The sequence below is a fragment of the Oncorhynchus keta genome, chromosome 22 (assembly GCF_023373465.1).
Source record: "Oncorhynchus keta strain PuntledgeMale-10-30-2019 chromosome 22, Oket_V2, whole genome shotgun sequence".
Lineage (NCBI taxonomy): Eukaryota > Metazoa > Chordata > Actinopteri > Salmoniformes > Salmonidae > Oncorhynchus > Oncorhynchus keta.
Genome location: NC_068442.1, coordinates 55445796 through 55467420, shown reverse-complemented (window position 1 = coordinate 55467420; position 21625 = coordinate 55445796). Strand labels below are relative to the sequence as shown.

Below are 21625 nucleotides of genomic sequence, written 5' to 3'. Positions count from 1 at the left end.
AGCAATCATTATGGTATTACATCGAGTTCTACTGTAAGATAGATAACCCACTACTGGTAACAGAACATAGCAATCATTATGGTATTACATCGAGTTCTACTGTAAGATAGATAACCCACTACTGGTAACAGAACATAGCAATCATTATGGTATTACATCGAGTTCTACTGTAAGATAGATAACCCACTACTGGTAACAGAACATAGCAATCATTATGGTATTACATCATCGAGTTCTACTGCAAGATAGATAACCCACTACTGGTAACAGAACATAGCAATCATTATGGTATTACATCATCGAGTTCTACTGTAAGATAGATAACCCACTACTGGTAACAGAACATAGCAATCATTATGGTATTACATCATCGAGTTCTACTGTAAGATAGATAACCCACTACTGGTAACAGAACATAGCAATCATTATGGTATTACATCGAGTTCTACTGTAAGATAGATAACCCACTACTGGTAACAGAACATATGGTATTACATCGAGTTCTACTGCAATCATTATGGTATTACATTGAGTTCTACTGCAAGATAGATAACCCACTACTGGTAACAGAACATAGCAATCATTATGGTATTACATCGAGTTCTACTGCAAGATAGATAACCCACTACTGGTAACAGAACATAGCAATCATTATGGTATTACATCATCGAGTTCTACTGTAAGATAGATAACCCACTACTGGTAACAGAACATAGCAATCATTATGGTATTACATCGAGTTCTACTGTAAGATAGATAACCCACTACTGGTAACAGAACATAGCAATCATTATGGTATTACATTGAGTTCTACTGTAAGATAGATAACCCACTACTGGTAACAGAACATAGCAATCATTATGATATTACATCAACAGAACATCGAGTTCTACTGTAAGATAGATAACCCACTACTGGTAACAGAACATAGCAATCATTATGGTATTACATCATTCTACTGAGTTCTACTGGTAACAAGATAGATAACCCACTACTGGTAACAGAACATAGCAATCATTATGGTATTACATCATCGAGTTCTACTGTAAGATAGATAACCCACTACTGGTAACAGAACATAGCAATCATTATGGTATTACATCAGAGTTCTACTGCAAGATAGATAACCCACTACTGGTAACAGAACATAGCAATCATTATGGTATTACATCGAGTTCTACTGTAAGATAGATAACCCACTACTGGTAACAGAACATAGCAATCATTATGGTATTACATCAAGTTCTACTGTAAGATAGATAACCCACTACTGGTAACAGAACATAGCAATCATTATGGTATTACATCAAGTTCTACTGCAAGATAGATAACCCACTACTGGTAACAGAACATAGCAATCATTATGGTATTACATCATCGAGTTCTACTGCAAGATAGATAACCCACTACTGGTAACAGAACATAGCAATCATTATGGTATATATCGAGTTCTACTGTAAGATAGATAACCCACTACTGGTAACAGAACATAGCAATCATTATGGTATTACATTGAGTTCTACTGCAAGATAGATAACCCACTACTGGTAACAGAACATAGCAATCATTATGATATTACATTGAGTTCTACTGTAAGATAGATAACCCACTACTGGTAACAGAACATAGCAATCATTATGATATTACATTGAGTTCTACTGTAAGATAGATAACCCACTACTGGTAACAGAACATAGCAATCATTATGGTATTACATTGAGTTCTACTGCAAGATAGATAACCCAATGCTTGAGTTTTCATGTGAAGAGGGGGGTGCAGCTAATGGGGAAGGAACGGTTTCCGTCTTAAACAAGCTGATTGGCCTCTCCTCCCCAAACAGCAACATCCAGGACTTCCAGGGTAAATCTCTCACCGCAGTACAGTGGGATGTAATATGGAAAAACGTCAGCAGAATCCAACCGTGTAAGGTTTAGAATGATTCAAATTAAGTTCTTTACATCGGGCTTTATATAAAACCTCACTTGTTGAAGAAAAAAACCTGTATTAAAAAAAAAATGTTTTACCTTTATTTAACCAGGCAAGTCAGTTACAATTCTATAACACATTCTTATTTTCAACGACGGCCTGGGAACAGTGGGTTAACCGCCTGTTCAGGGGCAGAACGACAGATTTGTACCTTGTCAGCTTGGGGATTTGAACTCGCAACCTTCCGGCTACTAGTCCAACGCTCTAACCACTAGGCTACGCTGCCACCCCATCAGATTCAGATTTTGGCTGCGGTGAGGTTGGTAAACTAATGCATCTGTTGTGGAAATGTCCGGCCGTCAAAAAGATTTTGGACAGAAGTAGTTGATATCGTGTCTGGGATTTTGAACGTATCTATTCCACGTTGTCCTGTAGTGTGTTTACGAGGAAGTAGGGTGGACAATATCCGACCTAGAGCCACGCATCATTGCACTGTTCGGTCAAACGAACATTACTTATGAATTGGAAACAGTGTAAACCTCAGTGCTTCAGGACATTGGGTTAAGGGAATTCGTGGATTTATTGAGTACGGAAAGAGTGACATCGGTCCTGCGGGGACACTATAAAAGTTAAATATAGTTAGTTAAATTTAAAAAATGAAATAATTGTTTAAATATGTCATATGTATATCAAAGAGCTTAGCCTAATATATTAATGGTCTGTATTTGTTTGTGAACTGTACCCCCCAGGCTTGACTCCTGCCTGGTCACACATGATGCCTGGCTTGCTGTGGCAGGGCTCGCTGGGTGTCCTGCGTTGTTTCCTGGTAGGACCCAGGCGACCACGCCCCCCCCCCATTCTTTATTGTTATGTCGTCATTATGTTGTTATTGTCTTTCTAAATGTAAAATAGTGTATAAAATGGACAGACTATAAGAATCTGGTAGCAGCAGCTGTGATGTGTGTTAGTGTAGCAGGGGAACTTACTCCCAAGCCTGAAGTGTCCCTCTTGCATCGCCACATTAGCTTTTGAGGTGGAGCGATCGGATAGACACTTGAGGGGGGCAGTTGTGTGTTTGTGAGGCAGAGGTCTCGAGTTCACGCCAGGTATGGGAGGAAGTGGTACTCGCTAAGCAAGCAGCTCAATATTAAATAGGTGTTCTCATAAGTGTGTACTCCGTGTATATAGAAATTGTGTCAGACCGATGGCCGACGGTAAGGGAGAGAACAGACTGTTGGTATCAGACCTCTGCCCCCTCCAAATGAATATTTTTGTTTCCTTACCCTGTACAGTAGGCGGCGTGAATACACCCGTAGGTTGTATTCCGCCATTAAACCTCAAAGAATGAGAAGCACGAGGCGAAGCGAGAGGGTTTAATCTGTCCACGATAAGCAGACCACCTGCCTTCGGGACACGGACGAACACTGTTAGGGCGGAGACAAGATTACCTCGCCATTACATACAGTATCTCTGCTCTTCCGCCATTTCTCACGCCACATCCGGTTGTGCAGCAGCCATTTTGTCTGTTCATGCAAGTCCACCCCTCACGGTCAAGAACTGCGTTCCCCCTTCGAAAATAACCTGAAATATTGTATTTTTTTTGTATATTATGTGGCACATATACGGATTTAAAAATTACAAGTTCGAAGATGCCTTTCTCTTCGAAATAAATAGAGTATTTTTTTTAGTTGTGTGCGCGAATAATTAAGGTTATGTCGTGCGAGGAAAGCTACTTAGCCATCAGACGCTATCTGACTGATGAGCGGGAGCCGTACGCACCGGGGACCCATGGCAATACCAAAAGAAAGATACGTAAAGCAGCCGCTTGCTATGTCGTGCGGAATGGCACACTGTACTACCAGAGAAGGCAGAAGGGCCTGGATGAATTCACCGAGTTGGAAGTGGTGTTGCAGGCAGGACGGAGGAAGGAACTGATCGACGAGTCACACATTGTCACCGGAGAAGAGCACCTCAACCAGCATCACACATGGGAATCAATTTCTCAGAAGTATTGGTGGAGAGGTAAAATATAATTTTACAGCTAAATTATTTAGCAACACTTTTTTTTTGTTTTGTTTATTGGGCCAAAATAACACGCGTAAAAAAAAAAGCACCAGCTGGTATATTTCCTTCGCAGTTTGTTTGCCATATGGCTTGCCAGGTCAATCAATGCATCGTACGCTTAAAGGAGCAATATGCAGGAATCATTCCGCCATTTCCTGGTTGCAAAAAAATCTAATAGTTTCAGTTTTTTGACAAAACAAAGTCATTCTACAGACAATCATTGTACCATCTAAACAGCTGTGAATAATTTGTTTTGTATTTTCCGATATTAAATATTGTATTTTCAGCTATTTGAAGCTGGTGTACCAAACCGAATGTAAAAGACAGCAACAACTAAACGGGAAGCATAGAAATTGTAGACAGAACAGACACACCACCGCTTCTTAGACTGGCTTTCAATGAGAATGGGTTACCCAAAAAGTTAAATGTTGCAGTTTTAAGTTATGTGCAGGTTGAGTCATACCCGCAGTCCCCATGGTTATATATGTAGGGCAGGAGGGTTTAGGGTTGTGCCCTTTATCCACGCAATATTTCACTAGAGCCCAGTACAGGCATGGATTTTAAGCCTTACCTATGCCTGTTCAGGCCCACAGTTTCTAAACCCAGAGGTGCAACATCATGAGACTTCTGTGAATGCTTGCCGAACAGGCCAAGTCAACAAGAGAAGTTAAAAATTATTCATTTTTTTAGGTGTTCGTTTCTCAATCGAAATGCACAACCTAGATGAGAGCCAATGTCTTAAGTAGTTGAACATGTTACTCCAACCTCGTGAAAATCACACGTTTTAATATTCTTTATAAAAACAACAACTTCATATCGAAGGATTTGATTTGATGGCCTGAACATATACAGTTAGGCGAGAAACGACCTTCTGTAGCTCAGTTGGTAGAGCATGGCGCTTGTAACGCCAGGGTAGTGGGTTCGATTCCCGGGACCACCCATACGTAGAATGTATGCACACATGACTGTAAGTCGCTTTGGATAAAAGCGTCTGCTAAATGGCATATATTATAACCCGATGACATGTTTTTACAGTTTACATTTTAGTCATTTAACAGGCACTCTTGTCCAGAGCTACTTACAGGAGCAATTAGGGTTAAGTGCCTTGCTCAAGGGCTCATCGGCAGATTTTTCACCTGGTCTGCTCGGGGATTCAAACCGGCAACCTTTCGGTTTCTGGCCCACCGCTCTAAATCCGGTAGGCTACCTGCCGCATGAGCTTTGATAGCCAAAGCTGCTATGACATCGACTAGAAGTGTGATCAGGGATTGAAGCAGTTATAGTAAAGTAGTTTTGTGAAACAATGCTAACTAGCGTTACCCATAGACTTCAAGTTATTGCCCCATCTGCCAGCATACTAGACTCCGAAACGTAAAAAGTGTATCCACGAGTTTATCGGACGCTGAGGAAGTAGATAAAGGGTCTCATTGCCAAAATCCTGAAGTATCAAACTTTCTAAAAACAGAGCATGATGTTCTATAATCTATATTTGAACTGTAATGAAACTAAAACAGTCAAACTGTCGTTTGGAAATTTTGCACAGAGTTCAGTTTTTAAAGTTGTTGCATTTTCTCCCTGGTCCCTAACTTTTTCTCCCCGGTCCCTAAACGTCTTTCCTCCGCAAAAAAAAAGTAGCTAGATAACTAGATTGACGCATCCATTCTGTCGATTTATGACATTCTGGTGAGGTTCTCTGTTATCTCTACTTTTTTTTTGCGGAGCAAAGACATTCTTAGGTTTTATTTATTCTTCGAGGGCAGAATATGACAGAAGAGAAGCTGCACGTATCTAATTATAGACAAGTTGACTAACAAATAGGCCAACATTTTTACTCGAAAATGTAAAAAGAAATCATTGCGCCGTCTGGCTGTAGTCTACGGCGCATTCTCTATATTAGCGGGTAAGGTGCAGGTGATTTCAACTTTATCACATCTAGATGGGCGGACAGGTCATGGGCAATTGTGGGTGAACAAACAGCTGACCAGCACACCACTGGTTCCCTTGTCAACACACCACTGGTTCCCTTGTCAACACACCACTGGTTCCCTTATCAACACACCACTGGTTCCCCTGTCAACACACCACTGGTTCCCCTGTCAACAGACCACTGGTTCCCTACACACCACTGGTTCCCTACACAACACTGGTTCCCTTGTCAACACACCACTGGTTCCCTACACACCACTGGTTCCCTACACACCACTGGTTCCTTTGTCAACACACCACTGGTTCCCTTGTCAACACACCACTGGTTCCCTACACACCACTGGTTCCCTTGTCAACACACCACTGGTTCCCTACACACCACTGGTTCCCTACAGACCACTGGTTCCCTTGTCAACACACCACTGGTTCCCTTATCAACACACCACTGGTTCCCTACACACCACTGGTTCCCTTGTCAACACACCACTGGTTCCCTACACACCACTGGTTCCTTTGTCAACACACCACTGGTTCCCTTGTCAACACACCACTGGTTCCCTTGTCAACACACCACTGGTTCCCTACACACCACTGGTTCCCTTGTCAACACACCACTGGTTCCCTACACACCACTGGTTCCCTACACACCACTGGTTCCCTTATCAACACACCACTGGTTCCCTACAGACCACTGGTTCCCTTGTCAACACACCACTGGTTCCCTTATCAACACACCACTGGTTCCCTACACACCACTGGTTCCCTTATCAACACACCACTGGTTCCCTACAGACCACTGGTTCCCTTGTCAACACACCACTGGTTCCCTTGTCAACACACCACTGGTTCCCTACACACCACTGGTTCCCTTATCAACACACCACTGGTTCCCTACACACCACTGGTTCCCTTGTCAACACACCACTGGTTCCCTTGTCAACACACCACTGGTTCCCTTGTCAACACACCACTGGTTCCCTACACACCACTGGTTCCTTTGTCAACACACCACTGGGTCCCTTGTCAACACACCACTGGTTCCCTACACACCACTGGTTCCCTTGTCAACACACCACTGGTTCCCTTGTCAACACACCACTGGTTCCCTTATCAACACACCACTGATTCCCTACAGACCACTGGTTTCCCTGTCAACACACCACTGGTTCCCTTGTCAACACACCACTGGTTCCCTTGTCAACACACCACTGGTTCCCTTGTCAACACACCACTGGTTCCCTTGTCAACACACCACTGGTTCCCTTATCAACACACCACTGGTTCCCTTGTCAACACACCACTGGTTCCCTTGTCAACACCACTGGTTCCCTTGTCAACACACCACTGGGTCCCTTGTCAACACACCACTGGGTCCCTTGTCAACACACCACTGGTTCCCTACACACCACTGGTTCCCTTATCAACACAACACTGGTTCCCTTATCAACACAACACTGGTTCCCTTATCAACACACCACTGGTTCCCTTGTCAACAGACCACTGGTTCCCTACACACCACTGGTTCCCTACACACCACTGGTTCCCTTGTCAACACACCACTGGTTCCCTACAGACCACTGGTTCCCTACACACCACTGGTTCCCTACACACCACTGGTTCCCTACACACCACTGGTTCCTTTGTCAACACACCACTGGTTCCCTTGTCAACACACCACTGGTTCCCTTGTCAACACACCACTGGTTCCCTACACACCACTGGTTCCCTTATCAACACACCACTGGTTCCCTTGTCAACAGACCACTGGTTCCCTACACACCACTGGTTCCCTACACACCACTGGTTCCCTACACACCACTGGTTCCCTTGTCAACACACCACTGGTTCCCTACAGACCACTGGTTCCCTACACACCACTGGTTCCCTACACACCACTGGTTCCCTACACACCACTGGTTCCTTTGTCAACACACCACTGGTTCCCTTGTCAACACACCACTGGTTCCCTTGTCAACACACCACTGGTTCCCTACACACCACTGGTTCCCTTGTCAACACACCACTGGTTCCCTACACACCACTGGTTCCCTACACACCACTGGTTCCCTTGTCAACACACCACTGGTTCCCTACACACCACTGGTTCCCTTGTCAACACACCACTGGTTCCCTACACACCACTGGTTCCCTACAGACCACTGGTTCCCTTGTCAACACACCACTGGTTCCCTTATCAACACACCACTGGTTCCCTACACACCACTGGTTCCTTTGTCAACACACCACTGGTTCCCTTGTCAACACACCACTGGTTCCCTTGTCAACACACCACTGGTTCCCTTGTCAACACACCACTGGTTCCCTACACACCACTGGTTCCCTTGTCAACACACCACTGGTTCCCTTATCAACACACCACTGGTTCCCTACAGACCACTGGTTCCCTTGTCAACACACCACTGGTTCCCTTATCAACACACCACTGGTTCCCTACACACCACTGGTTCCCTTGTCAACACACCACTGGTTCCCTTGTCAACACACCACTGGTTCCCTACACACCACTGGTTCCCTTGTCAACACACCACTGGTTCCCTTGTCAACACACCACTGGTTCCCTACACACCACTGGTTCCCTTGTCAACACACCACTGGTTCCCTACACACCACTGGTTCCCTACACACCACTGGTTCCCTTATCAACACACCACTGGTTCCCTACAGACCACTGGTTCCCTTGTCAACACACCACTGGTTCCCTTATCAACACACCACTGGTTCCCTACACACCACTGGTTCCCTTATCAACACACCACTGGTTCCCTTGTCAACACACCACTGGTTCCCTACACACCACTGGTTCCCTTATCAACACACCACTGGTTCCCTTATCAACACACCACTGGTTCCCTTGTCAACACACCACTGGTTGCCTTGTCAACACACCACTGGTTCCCTACAGACCACTGGTTCCCTTGTCAACACACCACTGGTTCCCTACAGACCACTGGTTCCCCTGTCAACACACCACTGGTTCCCTTGTCAACACACCACTGGTTCCCTACAGACCACTGGTTCCCTTATCAACACACCACTGGGTCCCTTATCAACACACCACTGGGTCCCTTATCAACACACCACTGGTTCCCTTATCAACACACCACTGGTTCCCCTGTCAACACACCACTGGTTCCCTTGTCAACACACCACTGGTTCCCCTGTCAACACACCACTGGTTCCCTTATCAACACACCACTGGGTCCCTTGTCAACACACCACTGGTTCCCCTGTCAACACACCACTGGTTCCCTTATCAACACACCACTGGTTCCCTTGTCAACACACCACTGGTTCCCTACACACCACTGGTTCCCTTATCAACACACCACTGGTTCCCTTGTCAACACACCACTGGTTCCCTTATCAACACACCACTGGTTCCCTTATCAACACACCACTGGTTCCCTTGTCAACACACCACTGGTTCCCTACAGACCACTGGTTCCCTTGTCAACACACCACTGGTTCCCTTGTCAACACACCACTGGTTCCCTTGTCAACACACCACTGGTTCCCTTGTCAACACACCACTGGTTCCCTACAGACCACTGGTTCCCTTGTCAACACACCACTGGTTCCCTTGTCAACACACCACTGGTTCCCCTGTCAACACACCACTGGTTCCCTTATCAACACACCACTGGTTCCCTTATCAACACACCACTGGTTCCCTTGTCAACACACCACTGGTTCCCTACACACCACTGGTTCCCTTGTCAACACACCACTGGTTCCCTACAGACCACTGGTTCCCTTGTCAACACACCACTGGTTCCCTTATCAACACACCACTGGTTCCCTTATCAACACACCACTGGTTCCCTTATCAACACACCACTGGTTCCCTTGTCAACACACCACTGGTTCCCTACACACCACTGGTTCCCTTGTCAACACACCACTGGTTCCCTTATCAACACACCACTGGTTCCCTTATCAACACACCACTGGTTCCCTTATCAACACACCACTGGTTCCCTTGTCAACACACCACTGGTTCCCTACACACCACTGGTTCCCTTGTCAACACACCACTGGTTCCCTTATCAACACACCACTGGTTCCCTTATCAACACACCACTGGTTCCCTTGTCAACACACCACTGGTTCCCTACAGACCACTGGTTCCCTTGTCAACACACCACTGGTTCCCTTATCAACACACCACTGGTTCCCTTATAAACACACCACTGGTTCCCTTATCAACACACCACTGGTTCCCTTGTCAACACACCACTGGTTCCCTTGTCAACACACCACTGGTTCCCTTGTCAACAGACCACTGGTTCCCTTATCAACACACCACTGGTTCCCTTGTCAACACACCACTGGTTCCCTACAGACCACTGGTTCCCTTGTCAACACACCACTGGTTCCCTTATCAACACACCACTGGTTCCCTTATAAACACACCACTGGTTCCCTTATCAACACACCACTGGTTCCCTTGTCAACACACCACTGGTTCCCTTGTCAACACACCACTGGTTCCCTTGTCAACAGACCACTGGTTCCCTTATCAACACACCACTGGTTCCCTTGTCAACACACCACTGGTTCCCTTGTCAACACACCACTGGTTCCCTTGTCAACAGACCACTGGTTCCCTACACACCACTGGTTCCCTTAACAACACACCACTGGTTCCCTTATCAACACACCACTGGTTCCCTTATCAACACACCACTGGTTCCCTTGTCAACACACCACTGGTTCCCTTGTCAACACACCACTGGTTCCCTTGTCAACACACCACTGGTTCCCCTGTCAACAGACCACTGGTTCCCTACACACCACTGGTTCCCTTAACAACACACCACTGGTTCCCTTATCAACACACCACTGGTTCCCTTATCAACACACCACTGGTTCCCTTGTCAACACACCACTGGTTCCCTTGTCAACACACCACTGGTTCCCCTGTCAACACACCACTGGTTCCCTTGTCAACACACCACTGGTTCCCTACACACCACTGGTTCCCTTATCAACACACCACTGGTTCCCTTGTCAACACACCACTGGTTCCCTTGTCAACACACCACTGGTTCCCTTGTCAACACACCACTGGTTCCCTTGTCAACACACCACTGGTTCCCTTGTCAACACACCACTGGTTCCCTTATCAACACACCACTGGTTCCCTTATCAACACACCACTGGTTCCCTTGTCTACACACCACTGGTTCCCTTGTCAACACACCACTGGTTCCCTTATCAACACACCACTGGTTCCCTTGTCTACACACCACTGGTTCCCTTGTCAGCACACCACTGGTTCCCTTATCAACACACCACTGGTTCCCTTATCAACACACCACTGGTTCCCTTATCAACACACCACTGGTTCCCTTATCAACACACCACTGGTTCCCTTGTCTACACACCACTGGTTCCCTTGTCAGCACACCACTGGTTCCCTTATCAACACACCACTGGTTCCCTTATCAACACACCACTGGTTCCCTTGTCAACACACCACTGGTTCCCTTATCAACACACCACTGGTTCCCCTGTCAACACACCACTGGTTCCCTTGTCAACAGACCACTGGTTCCCTACACACCACTGGTTCCCCTGTCAACACACCACTGGTTCCCTTATCAACACACCACTGGTTCCCTTGTCAACACACCACTGGTTCCCTTGTCAACAGACCACTGGTTCCCTTATCAACACACCACTGGTTCCCTACACACCACTGGTTCCCTTGTCAACACACCACTGGTTCCCCTGTCAACACACCACTGGTTCCCTTGTCAACACACCACTGGTTCCCTTGTCAACACACCACTGGTTCCCTTATCAACACACCACTGGTTCCCTTATCAACACACCACTGGTTCCCTTATCAACACACCACTGGTTCCCTTATCAACACACCACTGGTTCCCTTGTCAACACACCACTGGTTCCCTTGTCAACACACCACTGGTTCCCTTATCAACACACCACTGGTTCCCTTATCAACACACCACTGGTTCCCCTGTCAACACACCACTGGTTCCCTTGTCAACACACCACTGGTTCCCTTATCAACACACCACTGGTTCCTTTATCAACACACCACTGGTTCCCCTGTCAACACACCACTGGGTCCTTTATCAACACACCACTGGTTCCCTTGTCAACACACCACTGGTTCCCTTATCAACACACCACTGGTTCCCTACACACCACTGGTTCCCTTGTCAACACACCACTGGTTCCCCTGTCAACACACCACTGGTTCCTTTATCAACACACCACTGGGTCCCTTGTCAACACACCACTGGTTCCCCTGTCAACACACCACTGGTTCCCTTGTCAACACACCACTGGTTCCTTTATCAACACACCACTGGTTCCCTTATCAACACACCACTGGTTCCCTACAGACCACTGGTTCCCCTGTCAACACACCACTGGTTCCCTTGTCAACACACCACTGGTTCCCTTGTCAACAGACCACTGGTTCCCTACACACCACTGGTTCCCTTGTCAACACACCACTGGTTCCCTTATCAACACACCACTGGTTCCTTTATCAACACACCACTGGTTCCCCTGTCAACACACCACTGGTTCCTTTATCAACACACCACTGGTTCCCTTGTCAACACACCACTGGTTCCCTTATCAACACACCACTGGTTCCCTACACACCACTGGTTCCCTTGTCAACACACCACTGGTTCCCTTGTCAACACACCACTGGTTCCCTTATCAACACACCACTGGTTCCTTTATCAACACACCACTGGGTCCCTTGTCAACACACCACTGGTTCCCCTGTCAACACACCACTGGTTCCCTTATCAACAGACCACTGGTTCCCTTATCAACACACCACTGGTTCCCCTGTCAACACACCACTGGTTCCCTTGTCAACACACCACTGGTTCCCTTGTCAACAGACCACTGGTTCCCTACACACCACTGGTTCCCCTGTCAACAGACCACTGGTTCCCTTATCAACACACCACTGGTTCCCCTGTCAACACACCACTGGTTCCCTTGTCAACACACCACTGGTTCCCTTGTCAACACACCACTGGTTCCCTTATCAACACACCACTGGGTCCCTTGTCAACACACCACTGGTTCCTTTATCAACACACCACTGGTTCCCTACAGACCACTGGTTCCCTTGTCAACACACCACTGGTTCCCTTATCAACACACCACTGGTTCCCTTGTCAACACACCACTGGTTCCCTTGTCAACACACCACTGGTTCCCTTATCAACACACCACTGGTTCCCTTATCAACACACCACTGGTTCCCCTGTCAACACACCACTGGGTCCTTTATCAACACACCACTGGTTCCCTTGTCAACACACCACTGGTTCCCTTGTCAACACACCACTGGTTCCCTTATCAACACACCACTGGTTCCCTTATCAACACACCACTGGTTCCCTACACACCACTGGTTCCCTTGTCAACACACCACTGGTTCCCTTGTCAACACACCACTGGTTCCCTACACACCACTGGTTCCCTTGTCAACAGACCACTGGTTCCCTTGTCAACACACCACTGGTTCCCTACAGACCACTGGTTCCCTTATCAACACACCACTGGTCCCTTATCAACACACCACTGGTCCCTTGTCAACACACCACTGGTTCCCTACACACCACTGGTTCCCTTGTCAACACACCACTGGTTCCCTTGTCAACACACCACTGGTTCCCTTGTCAACACACCACTGGTTCCCCTGTCAACACACCACTGGTTCCCTTGTCAACACACCACTGGTTCCCCTGTCAACACACCACTGGTTCCCCTGTCAACACACCACTGGTTCCCCTGTCAACACACCACTGGTTCCCTTGTCAACAGACCACTGGTTCCCTACACACCACTGGTTCCCCTGTCAACACACCACTGGTTCCCTACACACCACTGGTTCCCTACACACCACTGGTTCCCTTGTCAACACACCACTGGTTCCCTACAGACCACTGGTTCCCTTATCAACACACCACTGGTTCCCTTATCAACACACCACTGGTCCCTTGTCAACACACCACTGGTTCCCTTGTCAACACACCACTGGTTCCTTTATCAACACACCACTGGTTCCCTTGTCAACACACCACTGGTTCCCTTGTCAACAGACCACTGGTTCCCTACACACCACTGGTTCCCTTAACAACACACCACTGGTTCCCTTGTCAACACACCACTGGTTCCCTTGTCAACACACCACTGGTTCCCTTGTCAACACACCACTGGTTCCTTTATCAACACACCACTGGTTCCCTACACACCACTGGTTCCCTTAACAACACACCACTGGTTCCCTTGTCAACACACCACTGGTTCCCTTATCAACACACCACTGGTTCCTTTATCAACACACCACTGGTTCCTTTATCAACACACCACTGGTTCCCTTGTCAACACACCACTGGTTCCCTACAGACCACTGGTTCCCTTGTCAACACACCACTGGTTCCCTACAGACCACTGGTTCCCTTGTCAAATCAAATCAAATCAAATCAAATCAAATTTATTTATATAGCCCTTCGTACATCAGCTGATATCTCAAAGTGCTGTACAGAAACCCAGCCTAAAACCCCAAACAGCAAACAATGCAGGTGTAAAAGCACGGTGGCTAGGAAAAACTCCCTAGAAAGGCCAAAACCTAGGAAGAAACCTAGAGAGGAACCGGGCTATGTGGGGTGGCCAGTCCTCTTCTGGCTGTGCCGGGTAGAGATTATAACAGAACATGACCAAGATGTTCAAATGTTCATAAATGACCAGCATGGTCGAATAATAATAAGGCAGAACAGTTGAAACTGCAGCAGCAGCACAGTCAGGTGGACTGGGGACAGCAAGGAGCCTTCATGTCAGGTAGTCCTGGGGCACGGTCCTAGGGCTCAGGTGAGTTGAAACTGGAGCAGGAGCATGGCCAGGTGGACTGGGGACAGCAAGGAGTCCTCATGTCAGGTAGTCCTGGGACATGGTCCTAGGGCTCAGGTCCTCCGAGAGAGAGAAAGAAAGAGAGAAGGAGAGAATTAGAGAACGCACACTTAGATTCACACAGGACACCGAATAGGACAGGAGAAGTACTCCAGATATAACAAACTGACCCTAGCCCCCCGACACATAAACTACTGCAGCATAAATACTGGAGGCTGAGACAGGAGGGGTCAGGAGACACTGTGGCCCCATCCGAGGACACCCCCGGACAGGGCCAAACAGGAAGGATATCAACACACCACTGGTTCCCTTGTCAACACACCACTGGTTCCCTTGTCAACAGACCACTGGTTCCCTACAGACCACTGGTTCCCTTGTCAACACACCACTGGTTCCCTTGTCAACACACCACTGGTTCCCTACAGACCACTGGTTCCCTTATCAACACACCACTGGTTCCTTTATCAACACACCACTGGTTCCCTTATCAACACACCACTGGTTCCCTTGTCAACACACCACTGGTTCCCTACAGACCACTGGTTCCCTTGTCAACACACCACTGGTTCCCTACAGACCACTGGTTCCCTTGTCAACACACCACTGGTTCCCTTGTCAACACACCACTGGTTCCCTACAGACCACTGGTTCCCTTGTCAACACACCACTGGTTCCCTTGTCAACACACCACTGGTTCCCTACAGACCACTGGTTCCCTTGTCAACACACCACTGGTTCCCTTGTCAACACACCACTGGTTCCCTTGTCAACACACCACTGGTTCCCTTGTCAACAGACCACTGGTTCCCTACAGACCACTGGTTCCCTTGTCAACACACCACTGGTTCCCTTATCAACACACCACTGGTTCCCTACAGACCACTGGTTCCCTTGTCAACACACCACTGGTTCCCTTGTCAACACACCACTGGTTCCCTTGTCAACACACCACTGGTTCCCTTATCAACACACCACTGGTTCCCTTGTCAACAGTGTGTAAGCATACTGTCGATACATCAACGTGATTAACCCCGTGTCTTCCCAGGTATCCTGAAGCAGGTGAAGGACTACATGAGACAGTGTAGGCAGTGCCAGAACAGACAGGACCGGAGAGGATTGTCAGAGGACCGGAGTGGATCCAGACTGGTGGGCCGACCAGGGAGACCAAGGAGGGTCACAACCCCAGCCAGTGACGATGATGATGATGAGGTGGAGGAGGAAGAGGAGGAGGAGATGGACTTGGTGACTTCCATTCATCACAAGACCAAGAGCCCCAGGACTGTGGCTAAACACGAACTGGTCTTTGTCAGTGTTGCTGTATTTTTTTGGGGGGGATATAGCCTAGTCACTTTACTGAAACGATACTGTCTAGTGTTGTCTTATGTCTCTCTCTCTAGTGTTGTCTTAGGTCTCTGTCTAGTGTTGTCTTAGGTCTCTCTGTCTAGTGTTGTCTTAGGTCTCTATGTCTAGTGTTGTCTTATGTCTCTCTGTCTAGTGTTGTCTTATGTCTCTCTGTCTAGTGTTGTCTTAGGTCTCTGTCTAGTGTTGTCTTATGTCTCTCTGTCTAGTGTTGTCTTAGGTCTCTATGTCTAGTGTTGTCTTAGGTCTCTCTGTCTAGTGTTGTCTTAGGTCTCTCTCTCTGTCTAGTGTTGTCTTAGGTCTCTATGTCTAGTGTTGTCTTAGGTCTCTCTGTCTGTCTAGTGTTGTCTTAGGTCTCTCTGTCTGTCTAGTGTTGTCTTAGGTCTTTCTGTCTAGTGTTGTCTTAGGTCTCTCTGTCTAGTGTTGTCTTAGGTCTCTCTGTCTAGTGTTGTCTTAGGTCTCTATGTCTAGTGTTGTCTTAGGTCTCTCTGTCTAGTGTTGTCTTAGGTCTCTCTGTCTAGTGTTGTCTTAGGTCTCTCTGTCTAGTGTTGTCTTAGGTCTCTATGTCTAGTGTTGTCTTAGGTCTCTCTGTCTAGTGTTGTCTTAGGTCTCTCTGTCTAGTGTTGTCTTAGGTCTCTCTGTCTAGTGTTGTCTTAGGTCTCTCTGTCTAGTGTTGTCTTAGGTCTCTGTCTAGTGTTGTCTTAGGTCTCTGTCTAGTGTTGTCTTAGGTCTCTCTGTCTAGTGTTGTCTTAGGTCTCTCTGTCTAGTGTTGTCTTAGGTCTATGTCTAGTGTTGTCTTAGGTCTATGTCTAGTGTTGTCTTAGGTCTATGTCTAGTGTTGTCTTAGGTCTCTGTCTGTCTAGTGTTGTCTTAGGTCTCTCTGTCTGTCTAGTGTTGTCTTAGGTCTCTATGTCTAGTGTTGTCTTAGGTCTCTATGTCTAGTGTTGTCTTAGGTCTCTGTCTAGTGTTGTCTTAGGTCTCTGTCTGTCTAGTGTTGTCTTAGGTCTCTCTGTCTGTCTAGTGTTGTCTTATGTCTCTCTGTCTAGTGTTGTCTTAGGTCTCTATGTCTAGTGTTGTCTTAGGTCTCTGTCTAGTGTTGTCTTAGGTCTCTCTGTCTAGTGTTGTCTAGGTCTTGTCTAGTGTCTCTTAGGTCTCTGTCTAGTGTTGTCTTAGGTCTCTCTGTCTAGTGTTGTCTTAGGTCTCTCTGTCTAGTGTTGTCTTAGGTCTATCTGTCTAGTGTTGTCTTAGGTCTATGTCTAGTGTTGTCTTAGGTCTATGTCTAGTGTTGTCTTAGGTCTCTCTGTCTGTCTAGTGTTGTCTTAGGTCTCTCTGTCTGTCTAGTGTTGTCTTAGGTCTCTATGTCTAGTGTTGTCTTAGGTCTCTATGTCTAGTGTTGTCTTAGGTCTCTCTGTCTAGTGTTGTCTTAGGTCTCTCTGTCTAGTGTTGTCTTAGGTCTCTGTCTAGTGTTGTCTTAGGTCTCTCTGTCTAGTGTTGTCTTAGGTCTCTCTGTCTAGTGTTGTCTTAGGTCTCTCTGTCTAGTGTTGTCTTAGGTCTCTCTGTCTGTGTTGTCTGTCTAGTGTTGTCTTAGGTCTCTGTCTAGTGTTGTCTTAGGTCTCTCTGTCTAGTGTTGTCTTAGGTCTCTGTCTGTGTTGTCTGTCTCTGTCTAGTGTTGTCTTAGGTCTCTCTCTATGTCTAGTGTTGTCTTAGGTCTCTATGTCTAGTGTTGTCTTAGGTCTCTCTGTCTAGTGTTGTCTTAGGTCTCTATCTGTCTAGTGTTGTCTTAGGTCTCTCTGTCTGTCTAGTGTTGTCTTAGGTCTCTCTGTCTGTCTAGTGTTGTCTTAGGTCTCTCTGTCTGTCTAGTGTTGTCTTAGGTCTCTGTCTGTCTAGTGTTGTCTTAGGTCTCTATGTCTAGTGTTGTCTTAGGTCTCTCTGTCTAGTGTTGTCTTAGGTCTCTATGTCTAGTGTTGTCTTAGGTCTCTATGTCTAGTGTTGTCTTAGGTCTCTATGTCTGTCTTAGGTCTCTATGTCTAGTCTTAGGTCTCTCTGTCTAGTGTTGTCTTAGGTCTCTCTGTCTAGTGTTGTCTTAGGTCTCTATGTCTAGTGTTGTCTTAGGTCTCTCTGTCTGTCTAGTGTTGTCTTAGGTCTCTCTGTCTAGTGTTGTCTTAGGTCTCTATCTGTCTAGTGTTGTCTTAGGTCTCTATGTCTAGTGTTGTCTTAGGTCTCTATGTCTAGTGTTGTCTTAGGTCTCTATGTCTAGTGTTGTCTTAGGTCTCTATGTCTAGTGTTGTCTTAGGTCTCTGTCTAGTGTTGTCTTAGGTCTCTGTCTAGTGTTGTCTTAGGTCTCTGTCTAGTGTTGTCTTAGGTCTCTGTCTAGTGTTGTCTTAGGTCTCTGTCTAGTGTTGTCTTAGGTCTCTATGTCTAGTGTTGTCTTAGGTCTCTATGTCTAGTGTTGTCTTAGGTCTCTCTGTCTAGTGTTGTCTTAGGTCTCTCTGTCTAGTGTTGTCTTAGGTCTCTATGTCTAGTGTTGTCTTAGGTCTCTCTGTCTAGTGTTGTCTTAGGTCTCTATGTCTAGTGTTGTCTTAGGTCTCTATGTCTAGTGTTGTCTTAGGTCTCTGTCTAGTGTTGTCTTAGGTCTCTGTCTAGTGTTGTCTTAGGTCTCTATGTCTAGTGTTGTCTTAGGTCTCTCTGTCTAGTGTTGTCTTAGGTCTCCCAGTGTGGACAGTCTCTGTCATGACTTCCTGTGTTATCTGTCTTAGGTGGTCTAGTGTTGTCTTAGGTCTCTATGTCTAGTGTTGTCTTAGGTCTCCCAGGTGGACAGTAGTCATGACTTCCTGTGTTATCTGTCCAGGTGGACGGTAGTCATGACTTCCTGTGTTATCTATCCAGGTGGACGGTAGTCATGACTTCCTGTGTTATCTATCCAGGTGGACAGTAAGGGAGTTGTGAAGCAGTACCTTCCCAGACACGGTCAGACGATGCTGGACAAGCTGAACCAGCAGCGCCTCAACAACCAGTTCTGTGACATCACGCTGCTGATCGAGGGGGAGGAGCACAGGGCCCACAAGGCTGTGCTGGCCGCCTGCAGCGACTACTTCAACGAGCTGTTTATAGAGAAGGGAGCTGTGTCCAGTCACGAAGCGGTGGTCGACCTATCAGGTGAGACATGGAGAAGGTGCTGGGTGAGAGGACGTCTGATAAATGACTCCGTTGTAAAAGGAAGCTTTTCGTCTCATGGACTCCAGACCACCGGAGGATGAATCGGGGGTACAAGTCTGTCGAGAGTAGTTATCAGAACAGCAGGAAAAAGGTCACCGTCCTGAGTTATAAAACGGTTGGATGATGTTTCCCTGTCATCATCTTACTGAGGTGGTTTGGTCAGAGGAATAACCCGTTTCTCTGTCTCTCAGGTTTCAGCAAGGTCAGTTTCCTCCCCCTGCTAGAGTTTGCATACACCTCCAACCTCTGCTTCAACTTCTGTGTGATGGCCGACGTTGCCACGCTGGCCCGACACCTCCTGATGGCCGAGGTCCTTCAGATCTGTGAGTCCGTCCACAAGAAGGTGGAGGAGCAGAAGCTGATGGTCTACCAGCAAGGAGACATCCACACGGTGGTGTCCAGCCAGCCTGCACCCCAACAGGCCCCGAATGAAGACCCTGGGGCCTACATTATGACCATCGGCAGCGACGGCCATGCCGTGGTGACTCATACTGGGCTAGCTGGAGCAGGGGAGGACCTGGACTCCCTGGCTGACACGGCAAACACAACAGAGTCCTTCAGAGGGGATCTGACGTCTGTAGTCAACCAGGCTCTGGGAGGTGAACCAGAGACTATGACCGTGGTTGGGGAGGCAGGGTCAGAGACGGTGACTCTAGTCACCCACAGTAGCCAGGCCCGGGTAGGCGAGTCGGTCACCCTCTTCTCCCCTACTGGAGAGCCCGAGACCATGACGGTCGTGACCCACAGCGGCCAGGCCCGGGTAGGCGAGTCGGTCACCCTCTTCTCCCCTACTGGAGAGACCGAGACCATGACGGTGGTCACCCACAGCGGCCAGGCCGGAGCCAATGAGTCCCTGGCCGTGGTGTCAGCCTGTCTGGCCCTGGAGCAACAGCAGCATGATGAAGGGGACGAGGGGGACTCCCTCTCCATGGAGCCGGGGGCCTTCCTCATCAGCGTGGACCCAGGGAAGGTGGCCCCTACTGAGGTGGTCCATCTGGCTGTAGAGCCACCTGTAGTCCAGGTGGATCCAGCACCCCAGGAGGAGGAGACGTCGGCGCACCAGACTGTCGATCCAGCACCCCAGGAGGAGGAGAGGTCGGCACCCCAGGCCGAGCCCCCCGCTGCTCCCCAACCCCCCAAGAGGAAGAGAGGACGTCCTGCCAAAGTGAAGCATGAGGTGATCGAGGAGCCAGAGTCTCCTGTCGAGGAGGAGGTGGTGGAGGTGCCAGAGCCGGTCTCTACTCTTGCAGAGGAGGTTCAGAGGACCCATGACCCCTATAAGAGACGCCTACGACAGCGCTCCATGGGGGAGGGGGGGTATGTCAGGCTACACATGGGGCTGGAGGAGGACAAGGAGGACAAGAAGGGAGCCCAGACCCCACAGCGCCCCAGCACCCCCAAGGTAGGCTATAGACAAACACCTGAACAGAATCACAGTCACTATAGATTCATGCATGGATAATACATCAGTCTTTGCGCTTGTGTCTGTCGCTCTCTCTCTTTCGCTCGCTCTCTCTCTTTCGCTCGCTCTCTCTCGCTCTCTCTCTTTCGCTCGCTCTCTCTCTTTCGCTCGCTCTCTCTCTTTCGCTCTCTCTCTTTCGCTCGCTCTCTTTCGCTCGCTCTCTCTCTTTCGCTCGCTCTCTCTCTTTCGCTCGGTCTCTCTCTTTCGCTCGCTCTCTCTCTCTCTCTTTCGCTCGCTCTCTCTCTTTTCGCTCGCTCGCTCTCTCTCTTTCGCTCGCTCTCTCTCTTTCGCTCGCTCTCTCTTTCGCTCGCTCTCTCTTTCGCTCGCTCTCTCTCTCTTTCGCTCGCTCTCTCTCTTTCGCTCGCTCGCTCTCTCTCTTTCGCTCGCTCGCTCTCTCTCTTTCGCTCGCTCTCTCTCTTTTCGCTCGCTCGCTCTCTTTCGCTCGCTCGCTCGCTCTCTTTCTCTCGCTTTCGCTCTCTCTCTCTCTTTCGCTCGCTCTCTCTCTCTCTCTCTTTCGCTCGCTCTCTTTTTCGCTCGCTCTCTCTCTTTCGCTCGCTCTCTCTCTCTCTTTCGCTCGCTCTCTCTCTCTCTTTCGCTCGCTCTCTCTCTTTTTCGCTCGCTCTCTCTCTTTCGCTCTCTCTCTTTCGCTCGCTTTCTCTCTCTCTTTCGCTCTCTCTCTCTCTTTCGCTCTCTCTCTTTCGCTCGCTCTCTTTTTTCGCTCTCTCTCTCTTTTCG

General features: G+C 48.0%; 2 protein-coding genes across 11 annotated transcripts in view; both read left to right on the top strand.

The window, feature by feature from the left end:
* Positions 1 to 3403: 3403 nt before the first annotated feature.
* LOC127910755 (zinc finger and BTB domain-containing protein 11-like) lies at positions 3404 to 16309 on the top strand. The gene is made up of 2 exons (XM_052475670.1): positions 3404 to 3948; positions 15899 to 16309. Exons 1-2 carry the CDS (start codon positions 3639 to 3641, stop codon positions 16282 to 16284), a joined length of 696 nt encoding a protein of 231 aa, XP_052331630.1. The 5' UTR covers positions 3404 to 3638; the 3' UTR covers positions 16285 to 16309.
* Positions 16310 to 16619: 310 nt separating this feature from the next.
* Positions 16620 to 21625, top strand: part of LOC118378576 (zinc finger and BTB domain-containing protein 11-like) — a 34258-nt gene continuing 29252 nt past the window's right edge. The window contains exons 1-4 of one of the 10 annotated variants that reach the window (XM_052475662.1): positions 16620 to 16940; positions 18529 to 18645; positions 19014 to 19368; positions 19620 to 20830. In XM_052475662.1, the coding sequence (XP_052331622.1) occupies positions 19188 to 19368; positions 19620 to 20830 (1392 nt within the window). In that variant the 5' untranslated portion in view covers positions 16620 to 16940; positions 18529 to 18645; positions 19014 to 19187. Of the gene's footprint in view, positions 16941 to 17114; positions 17189 to 17632; positions 17688 to 18021; positions 18084 to 18110; positions 18211 to 18409; positions 18646 to 18820; positions 18892 to 18988; positions 19369 to 19619; positions 20831 to 21625 lie in introns of those variants that run through there. The other 9 variants (XM_052475663.1, XM_052475659.1, XM_052475664.1 and 6 more) reach the window with 9 other exon arrangements.